Source organism: Mchenga conophoros, linkage group LG3 (assembly GCF_057382185.1).
Source record: "Mchenga conophoros isolate Kocher_MC1m ecotype Shallow Benthic linkage group LG3, M_conophoros_male_GT1.1, whole genome shotgun sequence".
Lineage (NCBI taxonomy): Eukaryota > Metazoa > Chordata > Actinopteri > Cichliformes > Cichlidae > Mchenga > Mchenga conophoros.
Window position 1 is genome coordinate 6,061,572 of NC_140528.1, and position 12,535 is coordinate 6,074,106.

The 12,535-nt window shown below is 46.6% G+C and overlaps 2 protein-coding genes across 2 annotated transcripts in view; one reads left to right on the plus strand and one right to left on the minus strand.

The window, feature by feature from the left end:
- Positions 1-12,535, plus strand: part of LOC146577094 (protein NLRC3-like) — a 222,326-nt gene that overhangs the window by 70,623 nt on the left and 139,168 nt on the right. The gene's annotated exons all lie outside the window — the stretch shown is intronic.
- LOC146577096 (protein NLRC3-like) overlaps positions 6,615-12,535 on the minus strand; it is a 37,799-nt gene continuing 31,878 nt past the window's right edge. The window contains exon 10 of the mRNA XM_085268150.1: positions 6,615-6,807. Within this exon, the coding sequence (XP_085124276.1) occupies positions 6,615-6,807 (193 nt within the window). The remainder of the gene's footprint in view (positions 6,808-12,535) is intronic.

The following is a 12,535-nucleotide window of genomic DNA, read 5'->3' on the forward strand; positions in this document are numbered from 1 at the left end:
AATCGCTACCTTATCGTGGTGGAGGGGTTTGTGTGTCCCAGGGATCCCAGGGGCTATGTTGTCTGGGGGCTTTTGCCCCCTGGTAGGGTCTCCCATGGCAAATTGGTCCTGGGTGAGGGACCAGACAAAGAGCGATTCAGAAGACCCTATGAAAAAGACATCGAGGGAACAGTTTACCCTGCCCGGGATAGGGTTACCGGGGCCTCGCCCTGGAGCCAGGCCCGGGGAGGGTGCCCGAGGGCGAGCGTCTGGTGGCCGGGCCTTAGTCCATGGGGCCCGGCCGGGCACAGCCCGAAGAGGAGACATGGGCCCATCCTCCCGCAGGCCCACCACCCGCAGGAGGCGCCATAGGGGTCGGGTGCATTGTGTGTCGGGTGGCGGCCAGGAGCGGAGGCCCTGGCGGACTGACCCCCGGCTGCCAAGACTGGCAATAGGGACATGGAATGTCACCTCTCTGGTGGGGAAGGAGCCTGAGTTAGTGCGTGAGGTTGAGAGGTACCGGCTAGATATAGTCGGGCTCACCTCTACGCATGGCTTGGGCTCTGGAACCAGTCTCCTGGAGAGGGGCTGGACTCTGTCTCAGTCTGGAGTTGCCCCTGGTGAGAGGCGGCGGGCTGGGGTGGGTATTCTAATATCCCCTCGGCTTGCTGCCGGTTCGTTGGGGTTTTTCCCGGTGGACGAGAGGGTTTGTTCCCTGCGCCTTAGGGTCGGGGAACGGGTCCTGACTGTCATCTGTGCTTATGCGCCGAGTGGCAGTTCAGAGTACCCAGCCTTCTTAGAGTCCCTGGGGGGGGGGTGCTGGAAGGTGCTCCACCTGGAGACTCTGTTGTCCTGCTGGGAGACTTCAATGCTCACGTGGGTAACGACAGCGAGACCTGGAGGGGCGTGATTGGGAGGAACGGCCTCCCTGATCTGAACCCGAGCGGTGCTTTGTTATTGGACTTCTGTGCTAATCACAGTTTGGCCATAACGAACACCCTGTTCGAACATAAGAGTGTCCATAAGTGCACGTGGCACCAGGATGCTCTAGGCCGTAGGTCGATGATCGATTTTGTAATCGTATCACCAGACCTGCGACCATATGTTCTGGACACTCGGGTAAAGAGAGGGGCTGAGCTGTCAACTGATCACCACCTGGTGGTGAGTTGGATCAGGTGGCGGGGGAGGACACTGGACAGACCTGGTGCACCTAAACGCGTAGTGAGGGTGTGCTGGGAACGTCTAGCAGAGGCCCCAGTCCGCGAGATCTTCAACGCACACCACCGGCAGAGCTTCGACAGCATTCCGAGGGAGACTGGGGACATCGAGTCCGAATGGACCATGTTCAGCGTCTCCATTGCCGAAGCTGCTGCATTGAGCTGCGGCCGCAGGGTGGTTGGTGCCTGCCGTGGTGGTAATCCCCGAACCAAATGGTGGACACCAGAGGTGAAGGGAGCCACCAGGCTGAAGAAGGAGTCCTATCAGGCTTGGTTAGCCTGTGGGACTCCGGAGGCAGCCGACAGGTATCGACAGGCCAAGCGGAATGCGGCTCGGGCAGTGGCTGAAGCAAAAACTCGGGTGTGGGAGGAGTTCGGAGAGGCCATGGAAAAAGACTTTCGGACTGCCTCGAAGAGATTCTGGCAAACCGTCAGGCGTCTCAGGAGGGGAAAGCGGTGCTCTACCTGCACTGTGTATAGTGCTGGCGGAGCGCTGTTGACGTCGACTGAGAAAATTGTCAGACGGTGGAAGGAATACTTCGAGGACCTCCTTAATCCCACTGACACGTCTTCCGAGGAGGAAGCAGAGTCTGGGGATGAGGGGAATGACCCGCCAATTTCCGGGGGCGAGGTCACTGAGGCAGTTAAACAACTCCTTGGTGGCAGAGCCCCTGGTGTTGATGAGGTCCGCCCCGAGTTCCTGAAGGCTCTGGACGTTGTAGGGCTGTCCTGGTTGACACGCCTTTGCAATGTTGCGTGGAGATCAGGGGCAGTACCTGTGGACTGGCAGACCGGGGTGGTGGTCCCCATCTTTAAGAAGGGGGACCGGAGGGTGTGTTCCAACTACAGGGGGATCACACTCCTCAGCCTCCCTGGGAAAGTCTATGCCAGGGTGCTGGAAAGGAGAGTTCGTCCGCTAGTCGAACCTCGGATACAGGAGGAACAATGCGGTTTTCGTCCTGGTCGCGGAACACTGGACCAGCTCTTTATCCTCTCAAGGATACTTGAGGGTGCATGGGAGTTTGCCCAACCAGTCTACATGTGTTTTGTGGACTTGGAGAAGGCATTCGACCGTGTCCCTCGGGGTGTCCTGTGGGAGGTGCTGCGGGAGTATGGGGTGTCTGGCCCATTGCTACGGGCCATTCGATCCCTATACAACCGTTGCAAGAGCTTGGTTCGCATTGTCGGCAATAAGTCGGACTCGTTCCCGGTGGGTGATGGGCTCCGCCAGGGCTGCCCTTTGTCTCCGGTTCTGTTCATAATTTTTATGGACAGGATTTCTAGGCGCAGCCAAGGGGCGGAGGGCTTTCGCTTTGGTGGCCTCAGAATCTCATCTCTGATTTTTGCGGATGATGTGGTTCTGTTGGCTTCATCGGGTGAGGGCCTCCAGCTCACACTGGAGCGGTTCGCAGCCGAGTGTGAAGCAGCGGGAATGAGGATCAGCACCTCCAAATCTGAGGCCATGGTTCTCAGCCGGAAAAGGGTGGAGTGCCCACTCCGGGTCGGGGATGAGTTCCTGCCCCAAGTGGAGGAGTTCAAGTATCTCGGGGTCTTGTTCGCGAGTGATGGGAGAAGGGAGCCGGAGATCGACAGACGGATTGGGGCTGCAGCTGCAGTAATGCAGACGCTGCACCGGTCCGTCGTGGTGAAGAGGGAGCTGAGTGTAAAAGCGAAGCTCTCAATTTACCGGTCGATCTACGTCCCTACCCTCACCTATGGCCACGAGCTGTGGGTAGTGACCGAAAGAACGAGATCGCGGATACAAGCGGCAGAAATGAGCTTCCTCCGAAGGGTGGCTGGCCTCTCCCTTAGAGATAGGGTGAGAAGTTCGGCCATCCGGGAGGGGCTCAGAGTAGAGCCGCTGCTGCTCCACATCGAAAGGAGTCAGCTGAGGTGGTTCGGGCATCTGACAAGGATGCCCCCTGGGCGCCTCCTGGGTGAGGTGTTCGAGGCATGCCCCACCGGGAGGAGGCCCCGGGGCAGACCCAGGACATGCTGGAGAGATTATATCTCTCGGCTGGCCTGGGAACGCCTTGGTATTCCCCCGGATAAGCTGGAGGAGGTGGCTGGGGAGAGGGAGGTCTGGGCCTCTTTGCTTAGGCTGCTGCCCCCGCGACCCGGCCTCGGATAAAGCGGATGAAAATGGATGGAATGGATGGATGGAAACAACAGTGTTTTATCAGTACAAAGGCTCGCCACACACCACTCCGCATAGCACACTACGGTAGAACATCCCATTAGCATTCCGCTTTAGCATACAGTATTACACAATAATAGACAAATGAAAAGTACATAAAACTGGTGTTGGACATGTGTCCACTAAGCACTCATTACACTTGGTGCCCATCAGCTAATCAAACATGTTTTATGTGTCTGTACTACTTAGCTATATCGTGTATGGAACAATACAACTCACCTCTCGTATGGCTACGGCAGACTGGCAGCAATTACTGCGGCCACCTAACCAGCCACACCGAGACGGGGGGGGGAGACGGGGGGGGGGGCGCTGTTTCCCCATTACACTGACATTTGTGGCAAGTGGAGTAATACCACATAATCACTGTTACACTAACACTGCTTTCATTTCAGTTAAGCCTATTTAGCATTAATTAAATTCATTTAGCATTAAGAAGTTTATGCTAAATAGGCTGCCATTAGTGGCTAATGCTAATTTTAGGTGAATAAGCATTGGCAACTAGTGCTAATACCATATTCTCTTGATTTATATCAATGTGATTAGCTAATGCTAAGAAGGCTGCTGTTATTAGCTAATGCTAATTTGATGTGAGTTTGCATTATCTGATAATGTTTCCATTGGGTAGAAACGAAGTGAGGAGTTAATGCAAAGTAGGCTGCTTCTAGCGGCTTTTTCTAATTAGGGGTGAATAATTATTAGCAGCTAATGCTAATACAATTTTCTCTTTCCATATAACAATATGAGCAGCTAATGCTAATTTGATATGAATTAGCATTATATTAGTGAGGAGTTAATGCTAAGTAGTCTGCCATTTGCAGCTAAAGCTAATTTGAGGTGAATAAGCATTAGTAGCTAACGCTAATTCCCTTTTCTTTTCTGTTATAATGATGTGAGACGTTAATGCTAAATAGGCTGCCATTATCAGCTAATGCTAATACTGTTTTCCCTTGCTTTCCCTTGCTTTCTACAACTTGAGCAGCTATTGCTAAGTAGGCCACTTTGCTCTCCTAAGGATTTAGGAGAGCAAAGGGATGGGAGAAGCGTGAGTTTCTCAAAATGGGCTCATTGAGTCAGCACGGATAAGATCTTGGAGAGGCTACGGCTGCTGTGAATACTCAGAATAAGATCTCTGAAATCAAATTGGATGACATCTCGGGGAGGCACACTGCCGTGAGTTCTCAGAAATTGGCTCCTTGAGCACAAAAAATGACAACATCACAGAACGCAAGTATGGCGAAGCTTGCGGCTCTCCAACGGGAGATTCAGAGACCAGTGTTGGACTGTAGAACTGCTTTGAAATTCGCACTAAAGTAAAAAGCACCATCACTTCATGCGGATACCCTTTGGCGCCAGCGGCAGTCTCGAGGCTGGAGCCGAAAAACAACACCCTGATAACGACTGTGTTTAGTCTGTTCCTTCCCATTCCATGCAAGGCCACCTGGGTTGGCTGTTTACTTAGCCTGGCAGGGCGAAGGACACTGTCTCAGCTGAACTATGGACACGCAAACACATACACTTACACTGATAAGCACACACTCATCCCTCTCCCTTTCCAAACGCCTTAGATGCTTGTTTCCTGCGGGGGAACACGGCGGGGGAACACGGCGGGTCTGCGTGCCGCACTGGAATGGTAGCACTGTGCAGGGCAGCTGCTGTGTTCGCTTCGTATTACCCCTCACCCCCCACCCAATCCTGTGGCTTGTCATGTCTTTCACAAAGTTGTGCTGTGGACATTTATGTGCTTTTTGTGCAGAGGAGTTTTTTTGTTTCCTGTTCTCGTGCTGTCCTACCATGGAAGCACAGCATGAGTAGAGGTCTCTTTTTTTTCCTCTTGTACTTTCCCATTGTTGTGTATGTAAGGTAGTGACTTGAATAAGTCACAAGGTGTCGCTGTTGAGCTGCATATATGTTGTAAATTTTAGCAATTTTGACCATTTGTCCTCTGCAGGACACCGTAGTTCAGATTTCTCGTTCGCGCGGGCGCCATCTTGGTTCAGTGTTTACTGTGATTTGCAAAGGTAAGCACTGTCAGTGGTGTACTGCATTGGTTTTTTGTTTAAAAATAAGTGTTCCACTGTGTAAAATGGCGGTTTGCTAAGCATATATTGTGTTTATTGAGAGGTTCATGTGCTGTCTGATAAGAGTATGAGCAGTTTGTGTGCATGTTTCATTTGGTAATATCTGCCGCAATTTCGGGCTACATTCCCACTAGTTAGCAGAGCACCCATTCGGGCAAAGTAATGCAAGATGAAGCATTAGCTTTTCAGCTGCAGTTTGCTGGTAATCCTGCTATGTTAGTTTTGTGTCATACTCATTCCTGAGACCGTGGAATTTTGTAAAAACATGATTATTTTTGCTTAATGTGTTTTTTATATATTTGTTGTTGTATTTTACTATGTTGATAATCACGCAGTGTTTACTGTGATTTGCAAAAGGCCAGCAGCAGAGTTGGAGTGGTGTTTGCCCCAGCATCTGAATAAACGGTGCGGTCCGAGCCACAAATTGAACGCCTGTGTCCGACTGGTCTCTCTGCTGTGCACCCCAATCCAACACAAACGTACACAACGCAGAGTCCGGGGTGTAGGGAAGCCCCTGCACTGGTTGGGTTACATGTACATTTCAGTGTTTTTCTGTAACGCTACCGATCTCTGACTTGTATCCCCATGTAATGTTTGTGTTGTGTGTGTAAGGTCGGGGGGGTCCCATTTCACTGCAGGGCAACCTGCATGTGGCGAATAAAGCTTTGATTGATTGATTTATTGATTGATTGATTGATTAATTGGATTTGTGTGACCATGATGGAAACTCTGATAAGCTAATGCTGCTAAGCTAATGCTGTTTATGGGCCCTGTTAGAATCAATATTTCATTCTCATTCTGTTATTTGAGAACAACAACAAAAAATTTGCACTTGAGAACAAATTTATTTTGAATTCATCTGTGAATGCAGAGTTTGTCATTATTTAACATGGGAAACATACACATGTCTGACACTTTATTAGGTACACTGGCATCTATCTCAGGTACACCTGTGACCTAAATGTTCCTGCAAACAGACTCCTTGGAGACCCCTACATAAATATCCATGTACTATCCAGCTAGACTAGTGTGTCTGTCCCTGAAAATATTCCTGCATGTGTGATTGTTCATGTCTCGTCTGCAGGAAAAAAAACAGGAAGTGAGTGAGGGACACAGGAAATGTTTCCAGCTCTTCCTCCTCTATCAGACATTCTCTCCATACCTGAGAGTGTCCAGTCTCCAGCCTGGATCCTTCAGTCCAGCCGACAGCAGCTTCATTCCTGAGGGACCTGGATGATTGTAGCCCAGGTCAAGCTCTCTCAGATGGGAGGGGTTGGAGCTCAGAGCTGAGGCCAGAGAAGTACAGCCTTCCTCTGTGATCAGACAGCCTGACAGACTGCACACACACAAAACAACAATCCGTCTGTTATCCATCTCTATGGCAGCATAACTAAGGGATGGTTCAGGGTCACCTGATCCAGCTGTAACTATAAGCTTTATCAAAAAGGAAAGTTTGAAGCTGATCTTCAAAGTAGAGAGGGTGTCTGTCTCCTGAACTCAAACTGGGAGCTGCTTCCACACCCAGTCCAACATAGCCAGGCTTTCTTTGCTGCTTTGACAAAACCTCAAATCCCAGTCAGAGATGATGAGCATCATCACAGTGATGATCATTTCTCTGTAACCCAGGCTTTCTGCTTCAGGATCTGTGCATGCTCACATAACAAGGAGATCTTTAAACATCATTTCACTAAATGGATGGACTGAGCTCAGCCTACAGATGAACTGGTACCAGAGACCATAAAGACCATCAAATAAAACAGTAACATTCAATACCACCAAGATGGAAATTTGAGATTAATGCTGCAGACAGTCATGAACCTGCTGAATTCATGAACATCAAGAATGCAGCAAGTCGTAAAATAAAGAGTTGACCTCAGTGTGCTCAGTGTTCCTGTCTATTCCTAACATATTCCTAACATGATAGCTGTTCTGACACTCACCCACAGTCCAACAAGGGAAACATGGAGATCACATCAGTTTGTCACCAACATCTAATTATTCCAGAGGGCAGTGTTGATACAACTAAAGTTTTTTGGAAGCGACGTTGAGGTTTTTTTTTTTTTATCATCGAAGTACTTCAAGTCTGAAGTATTACTTAAATCATCATCATTTATTCATTTATATAGCACTTTAAAAACACACCTGGTAGACCAAAGTGCTGTACAATACTAATATGCACATAATAATAAAACCAGACATAGCAATAAAAAAAAAATATATATATATATCAGTTACCCACAGAGTTAAAACCCAGAGAATGAAAAGAGGTTTTTAATAAAGACTTAAAAACTGGCACTGATGTAGCCTGTCTAATATGGAGAGGAAGGTTATTCCAAAGCATCGGCGCAGCAACAGAGAACGCTCGGTCTCTTCTAAGTTTCAGCCGTGACTTTGGGACCGAAAGCAGCAACTGCTCAGCTGACCGAAGGGAACGAGTGGGGACGTGGGGCTTCAACAAGTCAGACACATAAACAGGTGCCAGACCATTTAGAGATTTAAAAACCAGTAAAAGGACTTTAAAACAGATCCTGAATTCAATTGGGAGCCAGTGTAAAGAGGCCAAAATCGGAGTGATGTGATCAAATTTTCTTCTGCCAGTTAAAAATCGTGCCACAGCATTTTGCACTAATTGCAAGCGTGACAAAGTGCCCTGCCCAACCCCTGTTAAAAGAGAATTACAATAATCTAAATGTGAGGTAATAAAGGCATGAATAACACTTTCCAAATAACGCTTGGAAAGAAAGGGCTTAACTTTTGATAAACATCTGAGGTGATAAAATGCTGATTTTACCACCCCGTTTACATGGTCATCAAAGGTAAGTAGAGTTGGATGTCGAGACCGGTCTCGAGACCACTTTTACGTGGTTTTGGTCTCGTCTTGGTCTCGACGGACTTTTGTCTTGGTCTCGGTCTTGGTCTCGCTGTTTCGGTCTTGCGTTCTCAAATCGACATAGTGTTCGGGAGATTTGGAGTCAACCATCAGCGTAGCAGGGGGGTGGCTTACTGGGCTTAAGCCCGGGTCATTTTTTCAGAAGCATGGGGTCTTTTGGAGTGTAATTTGTTAGTTAGGTGCCTGACTGACAACTGTATAAAACAAAAACAACACACGAAGCACAGAGCGCACCGTCGTGAATTCCCCCTAATTTTGGTATGATCCGAGCTCAGGCACTAGGCGACTGAGCACAGCACCCATGTGAGCGAGGGGGGAGAAGCTGCTGCCTGTGAGTTTGCTGCAGACAGAGGAGAGCTTAAATTTGACCAGGTACCAAAGCAAATCATTCGTACTGAACTAATAATGTAAATATGACGTTATATAACACAAAAGATTGATATCAAACTGATCACTTGGTTGCGTTACTTGCTGTTCGAGTGAATCAACAAATGGATAAATAAAAAGCCGAACAGCAATGCTGATTTTTTAGAGAGTCTTAGCTTACATTTCATATTTTCAGTTGTTTCCCTCCACGGCTAAACAAACTCTCTAAATCGGTTTCAGTTGTGTACTGATGAACACAACAATGGAGATAAGGAGCTTCTTTCAAAGAAAAAACTCAGGTAGATGTTATTTTATATTATGCTTTGGATGTTGTTCAGTATATCTATGCAAAACAAGAGGAATTTCAATACACAGCAGGATATTCACAGTTGAAACCAGATATTTACATACACTTCATGGATTCAATTCAATTCAATTTTATTTATATAGCGCCAAATCACAACAAAAGTCCCCTCAAGGCGCTTCATAGATACAGAGAAAAACCCAACAATCATATGACCCCCTATGAGCAAGCACTTTGGCGACAGTGGGAAGGAAAAACTCCCTTTTAACAGGAAGAAACCTCCGGCAGAACCAGGCTCCTGGAAGTAATAAATGCATGAACTAGTTTTTCAGCGTCACTCTGAGACAGGATATTTCTAATTTTAGAGATGTTGCGCAAATGGAAGAAAGCAGTCTTACATATTTGTTTAATACAGTGGGGCAAAAAAGTATTTAGTCAGCCACCGATTGTGCAAGTTCCCCCACCTAAAATGATGACAGAGGTCAGTAATTTGCACCAGAGGTACACTTCAACTGTGAGAGACAGAATGTGAAAAAAAAATCCATGAATTCACATGGTAGGATTTGTAAAGAATTTATTCGTAAATCAGGGTGGAAAATAAGTATTTGGTCAATAACAAAAATACAACTCAATACTTTGTAACATAACCTTTGTTGGCAATAACAGAGGTCAAACGTTTACTATAGGTCTTTACCAGGTTTGCACACACAGTAGCTGGTATTTTGGCCCATTCCTCCATGCAGATCTTCTCGAGAGCAGTGATGTTTTGGGGCTGTCGCCGAGCAACACGGACTTTCAACTCCCACCACAGATTTTCTATGGGGTTGAGGTCTGGAGACTGGCTAGGCCACTCCAGGACTTTCAAATGCTTCTTACGGAGCCACTCCTTTGTTGCCCGGGCGGTGTGTTTTGGATCATTGTCATGTTGGAAGACCCAGCCTCGTTTCATCTTCAAAGTTCTCACTGATGGAAGGAGGTTTTGGCTCAAAATCTCACGATACATGGCCCCATTCATTCTGTCCTTAACACGGATCGGTCGTCCTGTCCCCTTGGCAGAAAAACAGCCCCATAGCATGATGTTTCCACCCCCATGCTTCACAGTAGGTATGGTGTTCTTGGGATGCAACTCAGTATTCTTCGTCCTCCAAACACGACGAGTTGAGTTTATACCAAAAAGTTCTACTTTGGTTTCATCTGACCACATGACATTCTCCCAATCCTCTGCTGTATCATCCATGTGCTCTCTAGCAAACTTCAGACGGGCCTGGACATGCACTGGCTTCAGCAGCGGAACACGTCTGGCACTGCGGGATTTGATTCCCTGCCGTTGTAGTGTGTTACTGATGGTGACCTTTGTTACTTTGGTCCCAGCTCTCTGCAGGTCATTCACCAGGTCCCCCTGTGTGGTTCTGGGATCTTTGCTCACCGTTCTCATGATCATTTTGACCCCACGGGATGAGATCTTGCGTGGAGCCCCAGATCGTGGGAGATTATCAGTGGTCTTGTATGTCTTCCATTTTCTGATGATTGCTCCCACAGTTGATTTTTTCACACCAAGCTGCTTGCCTATTGTAGATTCACTCTTCCCAGTCTGGTGCAGGTCTACAATACTTTTCCTGGTGTCCTTCGAAAGCTCTTTGGTCTTGGCCACGGCGGAGTTTGGAGTCTGACTGTTTGAGGCTGTGGACAGGTGTCTTTTATACAGATGATGAGTTCAAACAGGTGCCATTCATACAGGTAACGAGTGGGGGACAGAAAAGCTTCTTACAGAAGACGTTACAGGTCTGTGAGAGCCAGAGATTTTCCATGTTTGAGGTGACCAAATACTTATTTTCCACCCTAATTTACGAATAAATTCTTTACAAATCCTACCATGTGAATTCATGGATTTTTTTTTCACATTCTGTCTCTCACGGTTGAAGTGTACCTCTGGTGCAAATTACTGACCTCTGTCATCATTTTAAGTGGGGGAACTTGCACAATCGGTGGCTGACTAAATACTTTTTTGCCCCACTGTATGTGCGTTGAAGGACATGTCCTGGTCAAAAATGACTCCAAGGTTCCTCACAGTGTTACTGGAGGCCAAGGTAATGCCATCCAGAGTAAGAATCTGGTTAGATACCATATTTCTAAGATTTTCAGGGCCGAGTACAATAACCTCAGTTTTATCTGAATTAAGAAGCAGAAAGTTAGCGGCCATCCAGGTCTTTATGTCTTTAAGACATTCCTGCAGTTTAACTCATTGGTGTGTGTTATCTGGCTTCATGGACAGATAGAGCTGGGTGTCATCAGCATAGCAGTGAAAATGTATGCTATGTCTTCTAATGATGCTGCCTAAGGGAAGCATGTATAATGTAAACAGAATTGGTCCTAGCACTGAACCCTGTGGAACTCCATAATTAATCTCAGTGTGTGAAGAGGACTCTCCATTTACATGCACAAATTGGAGTCTATTAGATAGATATGATACAAACCACTGCAGCGCTGTACCTGTAATACCTACAGCATGTTCTAATCGCTCTAATAGGATATTATGGTCAACAGTATCGAATGCTGCGCTAAGGTCTAGCAGGACAAGCACAGAGATGAGTCCACTGTCAGAGGCCATAAGAAGATCATTTGTAACCTTCACTAAAGCTGTTTCTGTGCTGTGATGAGCTCTGAAACCTGACTGAAACTCTTCAAATAAACCATTCCTCTGCAGATGATCTGTTAGCTGTTTGGAGAAAACATAAAAACTTTTTTTTACTGTTAAACATCAATTTAGAGTAAACTTTTGTTTTAGATAAATAAATGTTGAAATATCTTTTGAATTAGTTAAATGTCAGAATGAAAAGAGGGAGCTGTCTATTTTAATCACTTTCATCAAATTTAGGAGTACATATACACTAAGTTTATTGTTAATTAATAAGAAAACTCCAGACGACTCCATTCTGAGCTGAAGAAGCTTCTGATAGGTTAGTAGAGTCCATGTGAGTAAATTGGTGGCACACCTGTGGATGCATATAAGGCAAAACACAGAGCCTGTTTCTGTGACATGGGAAAATCAAGAGATGTCAACCAAAACACCAGGAAAAGAATTGTGGAGCTCCATAAGTGTGGCTCAGTTTTGAATACAATTTGGTGCCATTTGCAATTAAGAAATACAGATAGTTTCTCTCTTTACTTTTAAAGTTAACAAATATGTTTTTCATATTTATCAATCTAAAAAAAATAAACATTTAGTCTGATTTAATGTTACAATTAAAAAAGTGTTTGCGTTTTTATCTGAAGAGTACATAAATATCTGATTTCAACTGTATATTTGATGATGTTGGTGTTTGGCTTGATTGTCAGCACAAAGAGGGAGAGAGAGGAACAGAGAGGGAGAGAGAGGAGCAGAGAGGGAGAGAGAGGAACAGAGAGGGAGAGAGAGGAACAGAGAGGGAGAGAGAATGACGAAAGAACAGAGATGGAACAAGAGCAGGTGAGACACACATGTTAGTCAAATGGTTGTTCGCCAAA